Below are 21,786 nucleotides of genomic sequence, written 5' to 3'. Positions count from 1 at the left end.
TGCCACCTGGCAGCTCAAGGGACTGCCATTACTTCCAAGTTGTTGTGCAACACATTGAGAACTCAAAGAACTCATGTGCTAAGCCAACTTTAACTGGAATGGGCACAGAATATGTCAACACGATGGGTTATAAACCTCAAGTTGTGTGCTAGTGAGGAACTTCAGGTTTCATTCTTGATTAGTTCTTGAGACTTTCAAGACCTTTAAGACTCCCACTGTCCTCTTGACATATAAGACTTCCTTGTCAAACATCCAAGAGATAGTGTGGATTCTAATCAAGACAAACACTTCACACAATTGGCCTAAGTTGGTCTTTGTTTTATCCAAAACATCACAACTTACCAATTTCAAATGTACAAGAGTAGAAAACTTTTACTCTTACATTTGACACGTGTTTTAAACCTTCTTAAAGACATGTCACTCAAATTACAATCTTGGAGTATGACTCTAAGACTTGTATTGGAACGAAGTATGACTCATCTTCTTGATTTAACCATTTCAACAATTTAAGATCCCTTCTTCTTAGTCATAAGAATGCACTAAGACTTCCTTAGAGAACTAATTTTGATATGGTTTCTTAATCATTAAGATGATCACAAAAACTGATACTAAAGTACTCTCCCATCTTTTCAGATTTGAGAAACTTTTATCATTCTGCCTAATTTGATTCTTCTTATTCGCTCTGCCTTACATTGGAACCTTTTCCAATGTCTCAGAGTTACACTTAAGCTTGTAAGTATAATCATATTTACTGAGCTTTAGTAAACTATGACGAATAGCCTTATATCTTTTGTGGTGGACTTAATCAGTGCACATGACTATGTACTCGATCCCTTAGTCCATTACTTGACTCACACATCCATGTGAACAAGTAATTAGTCTTAATTTTTCCAATACTTGAAAGTTCTCATTCATCATGCTATACCACTTGCATGATTCCAAGTTCCGGTCCAAATGAAACTTGGGTGATGAGAATCTTTCCTTATTTGGCAAATTTAGACATTACCATAAATGAAAGAATCAATTTCATATTTCCACTCTTGCTATTAATGGAATCATATAAGCAACAATTTTTCCTTAAATGCCATTGTAAGGATATTTTAAAATAAATAAAATCAAAAATTTTCTTTTATTTTAAAACTATGCGGAAAAACTTATCCTTACAATCCATATGAAAACTTGTTGTTATCTATTCCTAAGCAATATCTCATAACTCCTAAGAAGTAGCTCAAGAATCCGATTTTCAAACTACGCGATAGAAATCCATCTATGCGATCAGATTCAACATATTCTTTCTTTAAGTTCCTTTACTTTTCTTTGATTCTTAAAACATTATCATGTGACCCAGTCACATCATGTATCAAGAATCTCAGAATAGAAACTTAACAGAGTTAGATAGTGGACTTTACCTGAAGTAGAGTCAAACTTATTGACTTTAACATCCTTAGGTAAATTTAGCAGCTTCGCAACTAATGACCCTTTCTTTGGCAATATAAACATATGGACCCTTTGATAATGGTACACGGGACTATCACAGACTTAGCTTTTCTCTTTACCATTTGTTCAACCGAGTTGACTATGGCCGATCCCTTTCCATTGGGAAGAGAATGCTTTTCTGGATTTCCTGTGTCACTATTGTCAATGTCCATCAAGTTTTTTTGAGGAAGTTGATCTTAACAAATAAATAAGATCATTAAGGGTCTTGTCATAGGTGTTCCAAAAAGAACTCACTATGTGACTTAGAAAGTAGTTGAACCACCAACTTTCTCAAGACTTTGACACCCAACTCTCCCGGCTTGTCAATATGTGACTACATCTCCAAGATGTGATCACACCTAGACCTTGCCTTGTCAATAGGGCTTGAGTGACCTTAAACTTTTCAAGAACTTGTGGGGTAAGGAGAATAATTGGAGGAGGTGAAAGAAATATGACATCCATGGGACATCATCTTCATTAGGAAAGCTTGTTTCAAGAGATTTGGGAAGATCATAAATGTCTAAACCAGACATGTTTTGGGAGATATTCAAGATAGTTGATCTTAAAGTCCTTAATATGACACCCAATATGAAATATTAAGGCTAGGACCCAACAGACTATTTTATAACTTAGAAGAGGTATGCCATAATCCAAGCTATAAAACAATTTGAAGGTAGGTGAATGACGATTCACCAATTTCCACCAAGATAAAAAAAATGTATTATTAGGTCTTAATTGGTTTTGAAACTCCTAGATCTTTTGAGATTCATTGAACTGTTCAATGGCATGTTTCAATCTCGAGTGTGCCCTTCAGGTTTTGTGACTGGGATGCTGAGGATCACAAAACAAGGTGTGAAGTAACCATGCAAATTACTTGGTACCCTTAAGTGTTTATCCCTTAATCGATGTGCCGGTTAACCACACACGCTCCATCGATACTATGATAAATATTAAGTCACCCTTTACCTACCTTGTTAAGTCCAAGTTAGTGTGCCGGTTAACCACACACGCTCCACTAACGACTTAGACAAAGTGTAAAGTGTAATTTCATGGATTAGCACCTTATTCACATTTTTCCTAAGTAACTAAGATTGAGAATTATTAAGAGTTTAGTTACTTAGTATTTATCATTAATACTTTTAATGAAGGGAGAATTATAGTCCTGTCAAACCCGTTCGGCTAACGACCCTCCACCGGTCAAGCAAGCGGTGGGTGAGAGTGGACACCCATTAAGTTGCCATTTTATAGGCAACAACCTTATACCCACCTTATAGACCGGCTTCGTGAATGAGGCGTACTTGCGGTAAGACTGACTTTACTCTTATACATACATATATATATATATATATATATATATATATATATATATATTATTAACTTATAATATTATAAAGTATAAGGGTTGAATTTTAACTTTTAAAATTCTAAGGGCTAACTTGGAATTAAAGTATTCATAAGAGAAAACTTTTCAAATTCCAAAGCTTGAGGGCATGTTTTGAAACTATTCAAAACTAATTAATTCCATAACTTATGTGTTTAAAGTAGTTTTAATTAAAAAACTCTTCAAGTTCCATAACTTGAGGACAAGTTATGGAAGACTTTAAACTAATAAAAGAATTAACTTTTCTTTATTTTATAACTTATGGAATTAATTAAGGTTACATTATTTTTTTTTATTTTTTTTATTTAATGAAGAGACTCTTGGTCCTCCATAACTTGAGGACAAATTATGGAGTCATAACTACAATTAATTAGAACTAGACTCTTCATTTTTGTAACCTTTGCCAACTTTTATGAGTTTTATGAAACTTAAATGTGACTTTTCATATAACTTGAGGACAAGTTACAAAAACACATTTTAGAATCAACTCTTAGATTAATTTAGATTGAAAAAAACTTTTTTTCACTCAACTTTTCTATTAATCTAAGCAACTCATAAGAACAAGATAATTCAAATCAAACATTTTCATGTAATTAGTCTAAACTTTAAACTAATACAAAACATGAATCTATTGACAATTATCTTTGAAATTGGATTAGCATGAACATTACCACATCAAAAACAAGTTTATAAGTTCAAAAACATCTTAGGGTAATGTTCCTAGTCCAATTCCAGCCAAAAAGGTTGAATTTATGCTGTCTGGGGGTCCAACTCGTCGAGTGCACTAACCAAATCGGCGAGTTGGATGCTTTTTGCCTTGGACTCGTCGAGTCCCTTCATGGACTCGGCGAGTCTGCTGGGGAGACATCATCAAAACTCGATTTTTCAGCTCCATTTGCAAGTATAACAAGAAAACAAGCCTAGGCTCTGATACCACTATTGGGTTATGAGCATTCTAACACTCCTAAGTGTACATGCAACCCTAAATACCTTGGATCTATGTTTTCTCTATTATACATGCAAATATTAATATCCAAGGTATTATCCTAATTTAGCATACAAAACTATCAATATAACAAGATAGAATACATACCTCTTTGATGTAGAATGTCTTCATGAAGCTTGAGTGCCTAGTTCCCCAAGTGTGACACCTCAAATGGTTCACACAACACCAAATACACTTGGAATAACTTGAGAGAATTCTACACTTCATGAAAATCGGCTAGCCCTTTCTTACTCTCACTAGTGGCCGATTTTGATCAAGAATAAGATGTTTATATAGTGTTACAATTAGGGTAAACCCTAATTGTCATGACTTTCCATTTCCTTGGATCCATGGGTTCAAATACACCATGGAGCATCCATGGAGCATCATATGGGTTTTGTCCCAACTAGATAATCCATGGAGCATTAGCCCACTATACAAGTATGGATGATTTACACAATCAACCCATATATTTAATTAGTCTTCTTTTGATCACTTAATTAATCCTAGATTAATTCTTGATCAATACTAATTAAATAATCTTATTATTCTTATTATTAATATACTAGAGCTTATAATATATTAATAACCATAAGTGTCTTATTTCTCTCATTATAGTCTATCCAAGTGCATGATGCCATGCAACCCAAATGGACCATGCCGGGTCGGGTCAAGTCTTACCAATTATAGTTATGGACTTAGACATTAATCCAACAATACACGCACACTGTCCTTGAAGGACTTCAGAGGGAGTGGTGCACCGGATTTTCACGGGGTGAAGGACCCCATTACTACCAGGAGATGGATCCCAAACATTGAGCCTACGCAGTTGACGAGCTTTTTACCGGAAGGGTCGAGGTCCGCTTTGCGATGGGATGTTTGAGAGACAGTGCTAGAGATTGGTGGGAGTCGATTGGCGACTCATTGGGAGCCTTGGCCGTCGAGGATATGACCTGGTCAGACTTTTTGACCAGATTCAGGGCAGAGTTTGCGCCAGCTGTAGAGCTTCAGCAGCTGGCCAGGGAGTTTTTGGACATGAGACAGACTACAGAGATTGTGGCGGAGATCACCGCCATGTTCCGGGAGAGGGCTCTTTTGGTGCCCCAGTATGCAGGAGATGAGGATATTAGGAGGACCCGCTATCACGACATGTTGAGAGCCGATATTCGGGATCATGTTAGCTTCTCGGCATGCCCGACCTTAGACTCTATGATTTCCAAGGCGCGGGAGAGGGAGATCGATTTGGAGCACCTCAGGAAGAGGAAGGCTGAGACTGGGCAGGTTACAGGGGTTTCGAGGAAGAAACCCAAGGGATTTGACTCTAGGTCGAAGGGCCAACCGGGCTGGGACTGCTGTGGAAAATGCGGTCGGTCACACGAGGGAGCTTGTCGCACTGGGTCGAGTTTCGGCTGCTATAAGTGCGACAAGGCTGGGTATTTTGGCAGGGATTATATTGCCCCCACCCTCACAGTGTAGATGTCAGACCTGATTTGCTTTCATTGCAATCAGAGCGGTGCCGAACCTAGCAGTAACACAGGTTACGGATGGCCGAAAGGCCAAGGTAGAGGCTCCAGTGGTGCGGAGCCGAGCATTTCAGTTGACAGCTGAGGAGGCACGCGCTGCACCTAATGTGGTGACGGGTGTATTTTCTTCTCTTATTTCTTTATGTTATGTCACTATGATTTTCATATGTTATGTGTATGATCTGTTTAGGATTGTTCCATGTGAACGGTATCCCGGTTCAGGTGTTGTTTCACTCGGGTGCTACCCGATCGTTTGTTTCTCTTGCGCGTAGCAAGAAGTTTCCTGAGTCTTCGGGCATGTTGGATTGCCCTCTAGAGGTCGAGATTATGGACAGCCGATCAGTGCGAGCATCAGAGATCTATCAGGATTGTGTATTGAGGCGGTTCGAGGAACATTACCTGGTAGACTTAGTTCCTATACCTTTGCGGGGGAACAAGGTTATTATTGGTATGGATTGGCTAAGCCCCAATAGGGCAGTGATCGACTGCGCGCAACTGTTGGTGCGATCAGGACCCCAAGGTGGGGGAGGGCGGGGGGGGGGGGGGGGGGAGAGCTGGTGATCCAGGGCGAGAGGCCACAACGAGTACCAACCTTATGCTCAGCAACGAGAGCGACGTGCTGCCTTCAGTAGGGTTGCGCATGATTTGTCGCCTATGTTACAGATACCTGGGAGGCGAATAAGGTAACGGTGGGCGATGTGCCCGTGGTATGAGAGTTTGTAGATGTATTCCCCGAGGAGTTCCTGGGATACCTCCGGAGAGGCAGGTGGAGTTCAAGATTGACCTCGTCCCTGGTGCGGCTCCGATAGCCAAAGGCCAAAGCACCGTATAGGTTGGCTCCTCCTGAGATTCAGGAGTTGTCTACACAGCTACAAGAGCTGTTAGACAAGGGATTCATCAGACCAATCAGTTCACCCTGGGGAGCTCCGATTCTATTTGTCAAAAAGGATGGGTTGCATCGGATGTGTATAGATTATCAGAATCTGAATAAGGTAACAGTGAAGAATCATTACCTACTTTTGAGAATTGATGACCTCTTTGACTAGTTACAGGGAGCATCTTGGTTCTCCAAGATTGATTTGTGTCCGAGGTATCATCAGATGAGGGTCAGAGAGGAAGATGTACAGAAGACTGCTTTTCGGACGCGTTATGACCACTATGAGTTCGTGGTGATGCCCTTCGGGTTCACCAATGCTCCTGCCGCATTCATGAATCTCATGAACTGCGTGTGTAGACCGATGTTGGATCGATATGTGATAGTTTTCATCGATGACATCTTGGTTTATTCCAAGATTCGAGATCTGCATGAGGAGCACTTGCGAGAGGTTTTGGATACTTTGAGGAGGGAGAGCTTGTACGCTAAGTTCTTCAAGTGTGAGTTCTGGTTGCGCGAGGTGCAGTTTCTTAGGCACCTCGTCAACCAGAACGGGATATCAGTTGATCCGGTCAAGGTGGAGGCCTTGATGAGGTGGGAGGTCCCGAAGTCTCTATCTGAGATTCGGAGCTTCCTGGGGCTGGCAGGCTACTATCGGAGATTCATTCAGGACTTCTCCAAGTTAGTCATACCTCTGACTAGGCTGACAAGGAAAGCCGTGGTCTTTCGCTGGGGGCCTGAGCAGGGCCGGTCTCAAGAATTCAAATGCCCAGGACGAGCCGAAGAAAAAAGGCCCTTAGGCCTTAAAGTGTAACGAATTAAAATTACATAAACTAGTATTTTATTTTAAAACAACGATAAAATGTATAGCAATAAACATAGCAAAATCATAGTATTTTAATGAATAATTACATATCATAACAGTTAACCGACAATCCGTGAAGCTCTCCTAGCGTTCTTGATAGCAAATTGGTTGAGCAACTTTTCGTAGTCTTTACTCTCTAAGATTTCGTTCTCAATAGATATCATCACCAAACCACTAAGTCTTTCTTGGGACATTGTGGAGCGTAAGTAAGACTTCAATAACTTCAACTTAGAAAAACTCCTTTCTGCAGATGCCACCGTTACTGGAATAGTCAACAATATTCTATATGCAATGTTTGCATTTGAGAAATAATCAAGTTCTTTCAAAAACTTCAAAACATCTATAGGGTTGCTAAATTCATTAGTTTCCAATGTCTCAAATAATGTCAACTCCGTATAAAGTTCCTCGGCATCAATATCCGATCTTTCTTCAAACTCGAGTGCTTTTTCAAGACGATGACAAGATGACTTAAGATCTTTATCTTCAATTCCCTTCAAATTATGTGGAAATAAAAAACCAAATACTTTGTCATACTCTTTGAGTTGTTCAAATCTTGTCTCAAGAGAAGAAATAGCCTGATCAACAATGTATAAGAAATAATTAACTCTAAAATTCTCTTTAGTTGTAAATGAAACTTCTTCTCTACTTGAATTCTCATCAAACCTTTTTTCCCTTTCAATCAGACGCTTTTGTGGAAATATTGGATCAATACCCATTTCAATAGCAATGTCCTTAGCTTCATCAATCGCTTTTAAAAAACCAGTTTCTATATAATCCTTGAAGTACCGAATAAATTTGTTTATTTCTGTTATAGCATTATCAAGATGCATATCCTTTGACTGTAACTTTTTACTCACAATATTAACATGGTTTAGCACTTCATGCCAAATAACAGTTGATACCAAAAATTCAAAGTCACCAAGTTCTTTTTCTGCTACTGAAGTTGCTTCACTTAAAATTGCAACATCATTATCTTTTTCTCCTACTTGAAGTAAAGCTTCTCGTACGTCAACAAGTTGCATTTTAATAGCCTTTACACTCTCAACTCGGCTTTCCCAACGAGTTTGACACTATGACTTAAGACTCCAAGCTTTTACATTATCTTTTAGGATTTCCCACCTATTAGTAGAATTTACAAAGATAGTATAAATGCATTGGATGAATCCAAAAAAGTTCTTTCCTTTAACACATTTGTTAGCCATATCACATAATGTTAGATTAAGAGAATGGCAACCACAAGGAGTGTAAAATGCTCAAGGATTTATATCTAAAAATCTTTTTTTCACTCCTTGGTGTTTTCCTTTCATGTTTGCTCCATTATCATAGCATTGACCACGCATATCATTAATTTCAAGACCAAAAGACTTTAACTCCTCAAGTGTAACATCAAATAGTCCTTTTCCGGAGGTATCATTAACATTCAAAAAAACCTAAAAATGACTCCTCGACAGTAATAGAATTATATGATAACTTTAAATACCTCACTATTATAGTCATCTGTTCTTGGTGACTTGAATCGGGAGTACAATCAAGTATGATTGAGTAGTACTTTGCTTCCTTTATCGTCTTGATAAGTTCTTTTTTATTTCTTGAGCTATCAAAAGTATTAGTTCGTTTTGGATTGTATGCCCAAGATAATTTACATGAAGCTCGTCATTTGTGATCCGTCGCACATGCTCTTTGATAATTAGGTCAAACTCTTCCAACATTTCAATGAGACCCAAAAAATTTCCATTACCTGTTAAATATATTTAACAAATAAGAAGTGGAATCAATAATAATAATTAACAAAAAGGTATTTGTTGGAATTGGAAAAAATATACAATTTGTAGTTACCTTTTTGATACAACTTTTCATTTGATCCACGGAATGCTAAATTATGTTTAGCAAGAAACTCCACTACTGCAATGATTCGCAAAAGGACTTGTTTCCAGTAATCTCTTTCTTTTTTGAATTGCTCGTATTGCACGTTATCAATTGTTTTATTCAAGTTCAATCTTTTACGCATATCAAATCACTTATTCCTATTGGTGAGATGATCCAAGGAAATTTCGTGTTCTTTAACTCTACTAGCAACATGGTGTCAATCCGAATAACCTTCGTCACCTAATTTACCTTTAGAAATCCCTTTTCTAAACACTTTACAAAAAAAAACAAAATACCTTATCGAGCTCTTTTGAATATATAAAGCTGCAGAAAATCGTCTACCAGATTTATCGTAGGGACCATACATAATACTAGTATCTCTTTTAGGACCTTTCTCAACCAAAAGTTTAAGCTCTTCATAGTTAAGTTTTTCCCACCTTCTTGGATCACATATATAAACAAGCTCTTTAATGGGCTCTTGCTCTTCTGCCTCTTCTACTTCTACTTCTACATTTTCTTGGTGTTCAACATGCTCTTCAATAGGCTCTTCAACAACCTCTTCAACAAGCTCTTCAATAGGCTCTCCAACAGGTTGTCTATGAATAAACTTATCTAGAGCACCGATGTCGGCCTTTCTCTTTTCTTCTTCTAGTTTTTTCTTTTTACGTTTTTGACCACCAGATGGTTGTTTAGACTTTATCACTACAAGTTCATTACTTTCAACTTTCAATATTCAACTAAATACAAAAAACATAATCTGATAATTTGATTAAATACAAAAAACACAATCTGATAATTTGATTTTAGCATCTGATAAATTTCAACATTCAATCAAATAACAATATGAGATTTTAGATAATATCACAATAATCACAATTTCAACATTCAATCATATAATCAGATTTTTGATTTCAACTTAATTTCAAAATTCAATCAATAATCACATGAAAGACATTCAATCTTAATTGAATTAGTGAATTTTGATTATGATTCAAGTTCAATTATTCTCTAATGATTCAAATTTACTTGCTCATCAATCATCATTCAATTATAAACTAATAAAACTATTAATCTCAATAAGTGAATAATTAATTAAACAATTACCTGATATGAAATTATGAACGATCAATCTTCAATTTTTCTTCAATGAATTGATAGTCACATGCGATAAAAGCTAAGCCGCTAATAATCATCAATTAATCAAATAATAATTGCTGATTGATGAATAGTCGCTGAAACCTTTGCTGCCGAGCTGCTGTCTATTTTTGTGGATTAAGAAAATATTTGGGCAAACATTAAAAATGGACTCTAATTGAATTTATTAAAAAAAAAAAATTTTTTTTTTGGGCCCCTTGAAAATCCAAGCCCTGTAGGCCCTCTGGTTGCCCCTCCTTACCACCGGCTATGAGTGGACAAGTTGGACCAAACTACTCATGCTGCGGTTTTATCTTTTCTATGATTTTAATAAGAAAAAGCAGTTTGCTTCTTTCTTTTAGCTTTTCTTGTTACCACAAGTCACGCTATTAATCATAAAAATGGAGCCATCGATGCCATCAATAGCAAATTGTCATTTTCGTTTGGAAGTAGATCACAACATGCTTTCACCAATTCTACCCCTGTCTTTCTCTTGTCTTCACACAGTTGAGAGTCACAATCATAGCCATCACTACGGACTATAGAGACCCTAATTTCTTCAGCCTTACATAGTATGAGTTACTGAGATCTCTTAAGGTTGAGGTTGAGAAGTGAAAAGCATGGTCAAACTTTAAAAGTCAGCAAATGTGCAAGCTTCTGTAAAAAAAATGGCAACTGAAGCATTAACATCTTGCATCTTCATATTTTGGACAAAATTTCTTTTATAGAAAAATAATTTCTTTAAACAGCTTGTGACTTTATTAAACTGTCAAAACAATCCATGGGTGAACTTTTCCTCTTGTTGTATGACAATTCTCTGGTTACTTCTCTTCATAGGACTGCAGGCTTGATCAGAAGAGATATGATCCCAAGTAGCGTGAGTGATGTTAAGAATATTAAATCGCTATGAAAAGGAGCTAATGAAGCTAATGGGTGAAGCTATGTTAATGCCAGCATTGCAAAATACGAGTTATACTGAGATTTCTTGAAGATTCTCCATCTGACATGCGAATGAACATGCTTTCAAGCTTGAAGTCGGACTTACATATTTGATAATACGCTGAAAAAATCGTATCAACACTAAGAGATATGATCCAACATGAAAGTCCTAATTATAGTGGATCAAAAACATGAGCCATAGATCAGCGTGAAAATCAATCATCCATGACTCCATGTTTATCAGGGCTATATATATATATATATATATATATATATATATATATATATATATATATATATATATATATCCCTGTGCTTTTTCTTTAGAAAGATAACCCATGACAATGACTTTTGCTTTTGAGTCATGAATACAAAGTCATTTTTCTTGCTTGAATGATTTCTCTGTTTCAAACAGGGAGTGAATCATTAATATTTTCGCCAACCACTTGAATCCCACATTCTTATCATCATCTCCTATTGGAGAATTCTCAAATCCAGGTTTCTGATGCTTGTTCCTCTTCCTTGCGTTATCTTCTGATTGATACAATCTTAAACAAACTTGATAGCCATATATCGACTAGCTACAAACGTACTTTTGCGGTTATGCATGCAAGCAGAATTGAATATGTGTAAAGACGACTGATGTTGGAAGATAATGCTGGTAGAAGAGAGGTTGAGGTCAGTGAGACTTAAGTAAAGTATATCAGCCAACGTGTGAATCCAATCAGTAAGCATATCAGCTTGTTAAACCATAGATTTGAGGAACTTCAGGAGGAAGATCAGTGTGAGCAGAAACCCTATGAGTGAGTAGGAGCATCATCCTAAGTTCTAGCATCACAATCACAATTTTCCCAACATCTTCATTTCTTATATCATCTTAGGACAAAGAAACAGAAGGTTTTCAAGAACTTACAAGAAAACCTCACTACATAAATTCTAAACTACTCTCATAACAAAACACTCAAACCCTAAACTAAAGATATAACCAGAAGATGTAAGAATTAAGATCTACTCATCTGAAACAAACGATCAACAAGAAAAGAACAACAATTATGCTGAACTATTAACGATCTAACAACGAGAAACCCTAAACACAGAGAAACCCTAATCGTATAGCAAAGCTTTTAAGTTGAACAAACCAGATGAGAAGTGATCGAGAGTTATATCCAGATACACTCTCTCTCTTCTTTTATATATTGACCAAGTAAACCGGATCCAACTCAAAGTCTTCTTGACCCACTTAAGATCCGCGTGTATTTTCATGTAAAATCACTTAACTCCAGAAGAACAAGACTTGTACAAATTATACCCTCTAAGTTATAAATAAATATGAGATTGCAAAACTGTATCACCCTTATTTTTAACATCCCCCCTCAATCGAAATATTTATTTTTCATTTTTAAAAACATCTACAAGACCCATTTTGTTAGACAGAAAATCATGTTGTTTTACAGCTAAAGATTTAGTAAGAACATCTGCAAATTGTTCAGACGAACAAATTTTGACCAATTTTATCACACCACTAGAAATTTTTTTCTCTAACAAAGTGGAGATCAATTTCAAAATGCTTTGTCCTCTCATGAAACATAGGATTTAAAGCCAATTTAATAGTTGACTCATTATCACAAAAAACTGAAACTGTAATGAATTCCTTAATTCCTAACTCAAACAAAATTTTTAACACCCAAATTATTTCACATGTAATAGAACCAAGAGCCTTATATTCAACTTCAGTAGAAGATCTAGAAACATCTCATTTGATTATTAACAAACTCAGTACCATTATCAGAACGCACAACCTTAATATTAACATTAAATTGATTTAATAAAATATTCACAAAAGATTTAAAAGACTCAAAAACTTCACTTTTAGACCTTAAAAGAAAAACCCAAGTAGCCCTAGTAAAATCATCAACAATAGTCAAAAAATACTTAAATCCTTCTACAGAAGCAAGTCTATAGGGACCTCAAACATCTAGATGAATTAATTCTCCTAACTGAGTTGAACTATGTTGACTAAGAGAAAAAGACTCTCTAGTGTGTTTAGCTCTGTGACACACATCACAAGGGGGAAGAGATTCATTTCCTAACTTCAGCTTATCTTTTAATGAGTTTAAAGCTTGGTCAGCAGGATGACCAAGTCTGCTATGCCAAGTTAACTTTGAAACACAACATTTAGAATTATTTAGACTAACTGAATTACCTGAGGGAACATGATCTAGATAATATAATCCCTCAGACTTTCTACCATTCTCCACCATCTTCTTTGATAGTGAATCCTGAATTTTACAGTTATGTTCAGAAAAAATCACCTCACATCCATTATCCTTACACAGTTTATGTACAGACAAAAGATTAACATTAAAATCTGGCACAACAAAAATATCAAATAAAGTAAGATTAGAGGATAAGTGAATATTTCCAATCTTATTTATTGATGCAGAAGAACCATTAGGATGTTTCACAAGAAGATTAAGTTTAGACACATCCACAGTGTCTTGGAGTTGTGACTCTGAGGCAATCATATGTTGATTTGCCCCAGAATCAACAATCCAACTTTGAGAATTATTTAAACTAACAGAGGAATTAAAACAATATGTTGATGTACCTGCCATATTTGCAGCAACAGATACATCTCACTAGCAGAGTTCTCATTTATGAGACGAAGAAATTAAGAATACTGTTCACTTGTGAGATAGTGACATTCACTACTAGGAACAGAACCAGCAGAAACTCCAAAATTGTTGGTTGGAACAACAAAATAAGAGTTCATAGAAAAAGACTTATTTTGATTATTATTATTATTATTATTATTATTATTATTATCATTCTTTGGTTTAAAATCTTTTGGATAACCAATCAATTTATAACATCTCTCTATAGTGTGACCCTTAAGATTACAATGCTTACACTGTAACCCTTGATTTCTAAACCTATTTTGACCTTGACCCCTTTTTGAATCAATAACTTTACTATTAAAAACAGACACTTGGGGTTTTGAAGAAGAAACAGAACACAGAGAACCATTTTTTTGAAGAGATTCCTCTCTAAAAAGAATTGAAAAGGCTGTTTTAACATTAGGTAAAGGTTCCAAAAAAGAATGTGACTTTTAACTTGATTATACACATCATCAAGACCACTCAAAAACTGCATTAATTTCATCATTTTAGAATGATCATCAAGTTTAGTAGCAGCCACACATACACATTCAGTTAAACTAGTCAAACCATCAAATTCTTTCCATAAAGAGTCAAGTTTATTATAATATTCGGAAAGAGAAGAACCATTCTGTTTTAAGGTATTTATCTGCTGATGGATATTAAAAATTACTGAACCATCAGCCTTATTATAAGTTTCAAACAACTCATCCCAAATACTTTTAGCATTATCAGAATGAACATGACTAGCATATATAGTTTCTGATATTGATCCTAGCAACCAATTACACACAACAGCATTTACACGTTCCCATTTAGCACTTTTAGTGTTATCAGTTTTTTCACGAGTTAAAGTTCCATCTACAAAACCCAATTTATTTCTGGCCTTAAGGCCCCTAGTCATAGCACTACGCCATATTCGAAAGTTTTCATTACAAGTCAATTTTATTGTAATAATAGAAGTAACTGCATTATCAGATGGATGGATGTACAATGGGTCATCAAAATCAATAGGAACATCCTTGGGAGTACCACTCCCTTCAGACATTTCACCAGCCATGACTAGTCACAAAATACACACAAGAAACAAGCAACAGGGAATAAAAAACAGAAAAAAAACTTAAAGAAAACAGACACCTGTGTGACTTAAAGTCCAGATGGTCACCACTGTTTGTCGGGGCCCAAGACAATCAACACAGAGTCTAAACCAGAAAACAAATTAAAAACCAATCAATTAAGGATAGCAAACGAGACCAATCAAGGAAACAACAAGTACAAACTAAATCAAGTAATCAAATAAGCACAAATATGTCACTAATGTACTCAAGACATTAGAACTCATGCATCTACGACAAAAAATTGAGAAGGGAACAAGAAATCGCTCACAATGATACTAAACAGACGTTTGCAAGGCAAAAGACCGCTCACCTCCCCTAGGGTTGTTCCCTGTCACGGTTATTTCATACACTAGTCCGTTCCCTGACAGAGAACTTGAACCTTTTGCAGAGATTAAGTGAGCAGACAAAGCGCTGAGAAGTTATTTTTCTTCAAAATCGAACCACAGATCCTCAAGAATCGGACAATATCATCAAACTGCAAATGACATAACAGCTTGCAGTAACTTGTTTCTTAACGAAAAATATGTAATCAACAAACAAACGATCTGAAGACGATTAGACTCAAGGATACACGACAAAAAGTATGAGTAAGACGAACCTGTACAAAAATGTCTTCAAATCACCAAGATCTTCAACAAATACTACTCCGCTCTGATACCATGTTAAAAACTCACAATCACAATTTTCCCAACATCTTCATTTCTTATATCATTTTAGGACAAAGAAACAGAAGGTTTTCAAGAACTTACAAGAGAACCTCACTACATAAATCCTAAACTACTCTCATAACAAAACACTCAAACCCTAAACTAAAGATACAACCAGAAGATGTAAGAATTAAGATCTACTCATCTGAAACAAACGATCAACAAGAAAAGAACAACAATTATGCTGAACTATTAACGATCTAACAACGAGAAACCCTAAACACAGAGAAACCCTAATCGTATAGCAAAGCTTTTAAGTTGAACAAACCAGATGAGAAGTGATCAAGAGTTATATCCAGATACACTCTCTCTCTTCTTTTATATATTGACCAAGTAAACCGGATCCAACTTAAAGTCTTCTTGACCCGCTTAAGATCCGCGTGCATTTTCCTGTAAAATCACTTAACTCCAGAAGAACAAGACTTGTACACATTACACCCTCTAAGTTATAAATAAATATGAGATTGCAAAACTGTATCACCCTTATTTTTAACATAAACCTTATATCAGCGCATATTAAATTGATAAATGTGAATGTGTAGTGAACCATATGAAGCTGAGAGACTTTCTTTAGGCCAAGATATTTATTGAGAGAGACATGCACTGGAGACTTAGAAAGTACGAGGACACTGGTGAAGCTCATGGAGTAGGTGGAGTTTAGTGAAGATGGGAAGAGAAGAATTTTAGGAACCAGCTTTTGATGTCAGCGTGAGAGTTGTATTAGCATGAACTTTAGGAGTTTGGATAGCATGTATTCTCGATGAAAGATATCCAATTATAAATGAAACAACTCTTGTATATTGATAGAAACTTCATCGTACAAGGAAAAATATTTGAGACCAAAATTCCCTTGTCACTTGTGCCATTCTTTCATAAGTGTGAAGGCCAAAGATGACTCTTCCAGTGAAACAAAAACTCAGCAAGTCTCTCAGTGCAGTAAGTAAGGGATGACATTTGTCATTAGACTTTGTTTTGGTGCTGAAAATACCCTTTGGATCTATACCTTTTTTTTTTCGTCACATAGACCAACAAATTCCGTACATCTTTTATACCTTTTCCTTTTGACTTCAAACCAACATACAATGATTTCAACAATAAAAACTACACCGAAATTTAAAAATAAAATATAAAAAAAAACTTTACAAAGAATCTTACATTTGCTTTGTCTCTGTGTGTGTGTGTGTGTGTGTGTGTGTGAGAGAGAGACTGCCAACCAGAACTTTGAAAGATTTCAGTTCTTTTTCATATCTTCCGATTTTAGTAAGTGACTTTTAGAGACCAAAAGAAGATTTGGTTTAGAAACACTTACTTGGTGGTATCTTTGAGCAACAGAATGATGAACACAATATTTTAGTGCTTGAACAAATCTTGAAGAGATCCATTTTAATCTCACTCTTCTAAAGATTTCTGATCTGAAAGAAGGATGTTTGCTTCAAGATTTTTGAACCCTTCTATTCTTCTCCTCAGTTTCAAAATATTTTGATCAGATTTAGCTCCAAATATTTGAACTTTTTTCTTCTTTTTCTTCTTCTTTTGAATTTCAAGGTTTCTAAAAAATAATTTCAGGCCTTCTATGAACAAATCTTATAACAGATGTTCTAAACCGATCTGATAACTTCAATGCATCAGAAAACCTGCTTGGATACCAATTGAAGGTTTGTATTGATCAGATACATTCAAGTGAATATCAAAAAACAAACAAACATAGCAAATATTAAAAAGAAAAACGAAAGAACACGAATAATCACAAAGATGCTTTCACTAAAAAAGGTGTGTTCTCACCAAGAGAACGATTGTCACAAAGATGGTAACTAATACAATTAACATTAGGATTTCACCCTAATGTTGAATATTTACTAAACTAACTAGTATACATCTTCAATAAAAGGGTTATATCTAATCTATACTAAGAATCGATCCTTATAAATAAAGATATCAGATCTGCTATCTATTCTATACATATCTGTATAATTACCTAATATACAAAGATTATATAAGATTACTATCTACACGTTGACGCCGATAAGATCTTGAGGTATTGTGACTGATGATGATGTTGGCGCTAGCGCTGGCAGTCAACGTATAGAGTTTTTGACTCATCAAATCATTAGACGTGACCTTACAATCCCCACAAACCTATCTAATTAATTTTAACTTAAAACACACCGAATTAAAATCCTTAATTCATGAAAAAAGTTTGAAACATCACTTTCCCATTTTACCCTTTGACTCCAAGACACAAACCAAGGCTTAGTTCGCATAACTGATATTGTCAACATCCAATAGGGTTTAAACCCTACCCCCTTTAAGCCCAATGCCTTCACTTGATCTATTTATTGTCTATAATCCCGAAATAAGAAACTTCTCAAAACATGATGTTACACTCAAGGTTAAGCTGTTAAAAGCATATAAGCTATAACCAATCTTGAGCCATGTCGCCCAATTTTACACAAAAAGACATTAGTCACTATGTTTGTATATTAATATATGAGATATGATAAGTGCATCATTACCATGGTTCTGTTGGATGTAGTTTCATCAATTTTACTCTTTTTGATCTATGAGCAAGATTCCTTTGCAAAGTAAGATTATATAAATGCTAAACCATAATTCCAACAAAATCTAAAACTCTTGCCACGTATATTAAAAAAAATCAAACACTAATGTAAGGATAAATTCAAGTTAGAAATTAAAACCAATCATACGAGTGTATTAAAAAAAGTCAAACAACAATGATATGAAGAACATGAATGGATGAAAACCGACCATACCTGCATATTTGGGAAGTTCAAGCTAATTCAAAATAGAATCCTAGATTTCTTCAAATTCATTGGAAGTGAAACAGATATGAGAAACATACATGATTTGATTTAAATATTAGTGGTGGAAAGGAGTTAAAGGAGTAGGGAGTTTAGCCATAAGACTGGAATGTTAAGGATTGTGATGTTCAAAACATACAAACCATGAATATTATCCCTAAGTTTGTAATGTTAAAACAATCCAATATATGAAGCATAAATTGTATATTAATACTTTACCTGGATTTTATTAAGTAGTTATAGCAATAGTGAGACTGTAATGGTGAGGCATCGAGGCAAGAGAATCGATGTGTCGCGTTGGTTTGGAATACAAACCTATAAACACATCTTGTTATACATCAGTTTCCTTTTCCAATTTGTACATAAGGATAATAGGGGAAATAGTTGTGGGGGACGATGATTTGTGAGAGAATGGACCCAACGTGGGGAGGAGTTAAGCAAATAGTAGGGGCCAGAGGAGAAGCTGGTGAGAACGTGGGGAGGAGTTAAGGATAATAGAGGATGGAGAGGTTAAGAAACCGTAAATAGTCTATTAGAGCAATTGAGATTGAATAGAAAAAAAGATTAATCAAATGATAATAGACAAACATTTATTCACCGCTTTTCATTAGTAGCACTATAAATTATGTCAATTAATGTCGACATCTTGAGGTGTAATATCTAAACAGATGTAAATACACTATAAATTATGTCAATTAATGTCGACATCTTGAGGTGTAATATCTAAACAGATGTAAAGAAACACATTATCTGAAATAAACATTACATATTATCCAAAGTGAAAATTTATCCAAAATAAATTTTTGTTTCATGTATTTAACTTCTTATCTTATACTATTTGTACAGTACTAGATGGGTATACATTATACCATGGGCAACATTATCATATATACGAACCTTTTGGGATTGAATGATATATCATATATTATTCTTTTGTTCAAAAAATAATAATATTTGAATAGATAGATAGTTTCATATTCTTTTCTTTATAGAAAGAAAAAGAAACTTGCAATGTCATCGATATTGTTCACAATTCATGTAACGACGTAAATTTTCAAACAAATTTTTTCATTTTAAAATCGCATGCTTTTCATAACGTATAAAAATCTCGTTTATTCAAATTACAAAACACAACTCCATGTTTGATTAATTAAAAATCTAGGATCCTCAAAACATAACTCTTTCTCTGGTGTGTACAATCAAGCTGGTACCATCCCGCGATCCTGAGAACCTTGAAACACATAACACATAACACGGTAACCACGAAGCTTAGTGAGTTCCCCAAAATACCAGATACATATAACCAGCCACTCAAGGCTATGGCTCTACGAGACCTTCCGGTCAATATGTCTCAGTGGACCTTCCAGTTCCACAACTATGGTAGACCTGCTGGTCCTGCAGCTCGTTAGACCCTTAGGTCTGGTGTAGCTCGTTGGACCCTCTGGTCCGGTCTGGTTGAACCTCCCAGCCTCATATATCGTTGGACCTTCCGGTTCGGTCTAGTTGAGCCTTCCGGCCTCATAAATCGTTACACCTTTCGGTTCGGTCTAAATAACTCATAGCATAATATCACATAGACAAGATACATAACTCAAGTAAGCACATAAGACCTTCCGGTCGCACATAAATACCACTCTAGGTAACGTATAGTGAGAAGACTCACCTTGGTTAGCAGGTAACCGACAAGCACTCAGAAATCTTGGACTAGCCTCCGCGTAACACATAAGACACGCATCTCAATCATTATCTGTCTTATTACTCTTTACACCTTAAGTCCTCTTTTCCACTTTTGACCCTCAGGATGGGTAAAAGACCATTTTACCCCTCCTAGGCCTCACCGGTCCCCTTATTGGCCCACTCATGAAGTCAACAGAAGTCAACCTGGGTCAACATTCCATGTTGAACTGACTCGCTGAGTGCACACCTGTGACTCGCCGAGTCCCCTTGAATTCTACATGATCTTCCTAGGGTTCGCTCAGCTCATTGAGTTGACTCCCAACTCGATGAGTCAACACTGGCCAAGACTACTGGGTCACACCCGCTACAACTCGTCGAGTCATCCCATGGACTCGGCGAGTTGAATCCATTGGATTACTCACTCAACCGCCTGAGGTCAGATCTGTAGCTCTAACTCATAGATCTAACCACTTACTACCGAAAGTCGCGTAAAGGTTCGATCTTGATGTCCATGCATGGTGTATTTTGTATTATAAACCATAAAAACTCCATTAATGGTTCCTAGCTTCACAGCACAATGGTTGCTCTACCATGGCTTCCTACTTTTGGACTCTCTGGACCCTCCAGGGTCCAGATCTATGCACTAGCTCATAAGAGGGGTTTGATGCATTCAAAACCCCACCAAGAAGGTAATACAAGCCTTAATCCACAAAAGAAATATCTAATCAAATAGGGAGAAAGGGGGTCCGAATTGACACCTCCAACTGATGCTCCTTGATTACAAATCACGAATCTACAACCTCCTCTAGCCCCTTTGCCTTGAAACCTTCCTCTTCCTTTCAAGACACCCACCAAGAAGCTCAACATGGCTCTCTTTCTTGCCCAAAGCACTCAGGACTCGTTTAGGGTTGTCTCCTCTGAAGGGTAGCCGTAATAGGAGACCTCAAGTGCCTTTAAATAGGTCCATGCCTAAGAGAATTAGGATTTCTACCAACAGCGCTAACTCGGCGAGTCATCTCTCTGATTCGTCAGTCCATTCATTATCCACATCACCAAGCCGTGACCCTACTCAACGAGTTGAGGCACCAAATCTTCGAGTCCGTCCAAAATCCTTAAATCAAATAATTAAAACAATATACTTGGTAAACCGGATGTCACAATTCATGTCTTAACCAAAGAAAAAAAGGTGGTGGAATGTCAAGTTGATATATCGTATAAACTTATCAAAAGTTGTAACATCTCGAAATTCAGGAATAGCTATTTAACCCTTCCCTTTTTTCAAGTTGTCAAGATTGGTCCCTTGAGTGAGTTCTTGTAGCAAATGAGTAAGCTGGGCGTACTGGGGAGTATGTTGTGCGTACTCATGTGCTTAATTTGGATGCGGACTCGCCTGAGTACGCTGGGCATAGCGGGTCCAGATGCAAACCCTAATATTTGGCTTGTGCACTATATAAGGGATGCTAAGGCTCATTTCTCATCCTCCATATCAAACAGAGTGAAACCCTAAGAGAGCCTTCCATCGTCCTTTGCTTGAGTGTGAGTGTTTTGGAGCTAAAAGTGCCTTGGTATGTTAGTGAAGAAGAAGGAGAGGAGCTTAGGGAGGCTAGAGCTTGAAGTGTAAGTTTGGATCTGAGATCTTTAGAGGAAGGAGCTTCATCTAGAGGTATAAAGTTCAAAACTTTCCTCTTTATTGGGTTTGATGTTGCATGGGCCATTTCTAGGGCTAAAAGTCCCAAAGGTGGAGACTTTATGAGTGTAATGGACT

At 36.3% G+C, this 21,786-nt stretch overlaps 1 protein-coding gene across 1 annotated transcript; it reads right to left on the bottom strand.

Moving 5' to 3' along the window:
* Positions 1-7,163: 7,163 nt before the first annotated feature.
* Positions 7,164-11,294, bottom strand: LOC145016484 (uncharacterized). The gene is made up of 4 exons (XM_078974787.1): positions 10,075-11,294; positions 8,941-9,672; positions 8,585-8,842; positions 7,164-8,223 (listed from the first exon to the last, which is right to left on the bottom strand). The coding sequence occupies exon 4, from the start codon at positions 8,124-8,126 to the stop codon at positions 7,164-7,166; it is 963 nt and encodes a 320-aa protein (XP_078830913.1). The 5' UTR covers positions 8,127-8,223; positions 8,585-8,842; positions 8,941-9,672; positions 10,075-11,294.
* Positions 11,295-21,786: the final 10,492 nt, after the last annotated feature.

Source organism: Lactuca saligna, chromosome 9 (assembly GCF_052625555.1).
Source record: "Lactuca saligna cultivar CGN05327 chromosome 9, ASM5262555v1, whole genome shotgun sequence".
Classification (NCBI taxonomy): Eukaryota; Viridiplantae; Streptophyta; class Magnoliopsida; order Asterales; family Asteraceae; genus Lactuca; species Lactuca saligna.
This window is presented reverse-complemented; position numbering and strand designations above follow the sequence as displayed.

Coding starts and splice junctions, on each gene's coding strand:
- LOC145016484 (XM_078974787.1), bottom strand. CDS start 8,126: ATGCAACTTGTTGACGTACGAGAAGCTTTACTTCAAGTAGGAGAAAAA.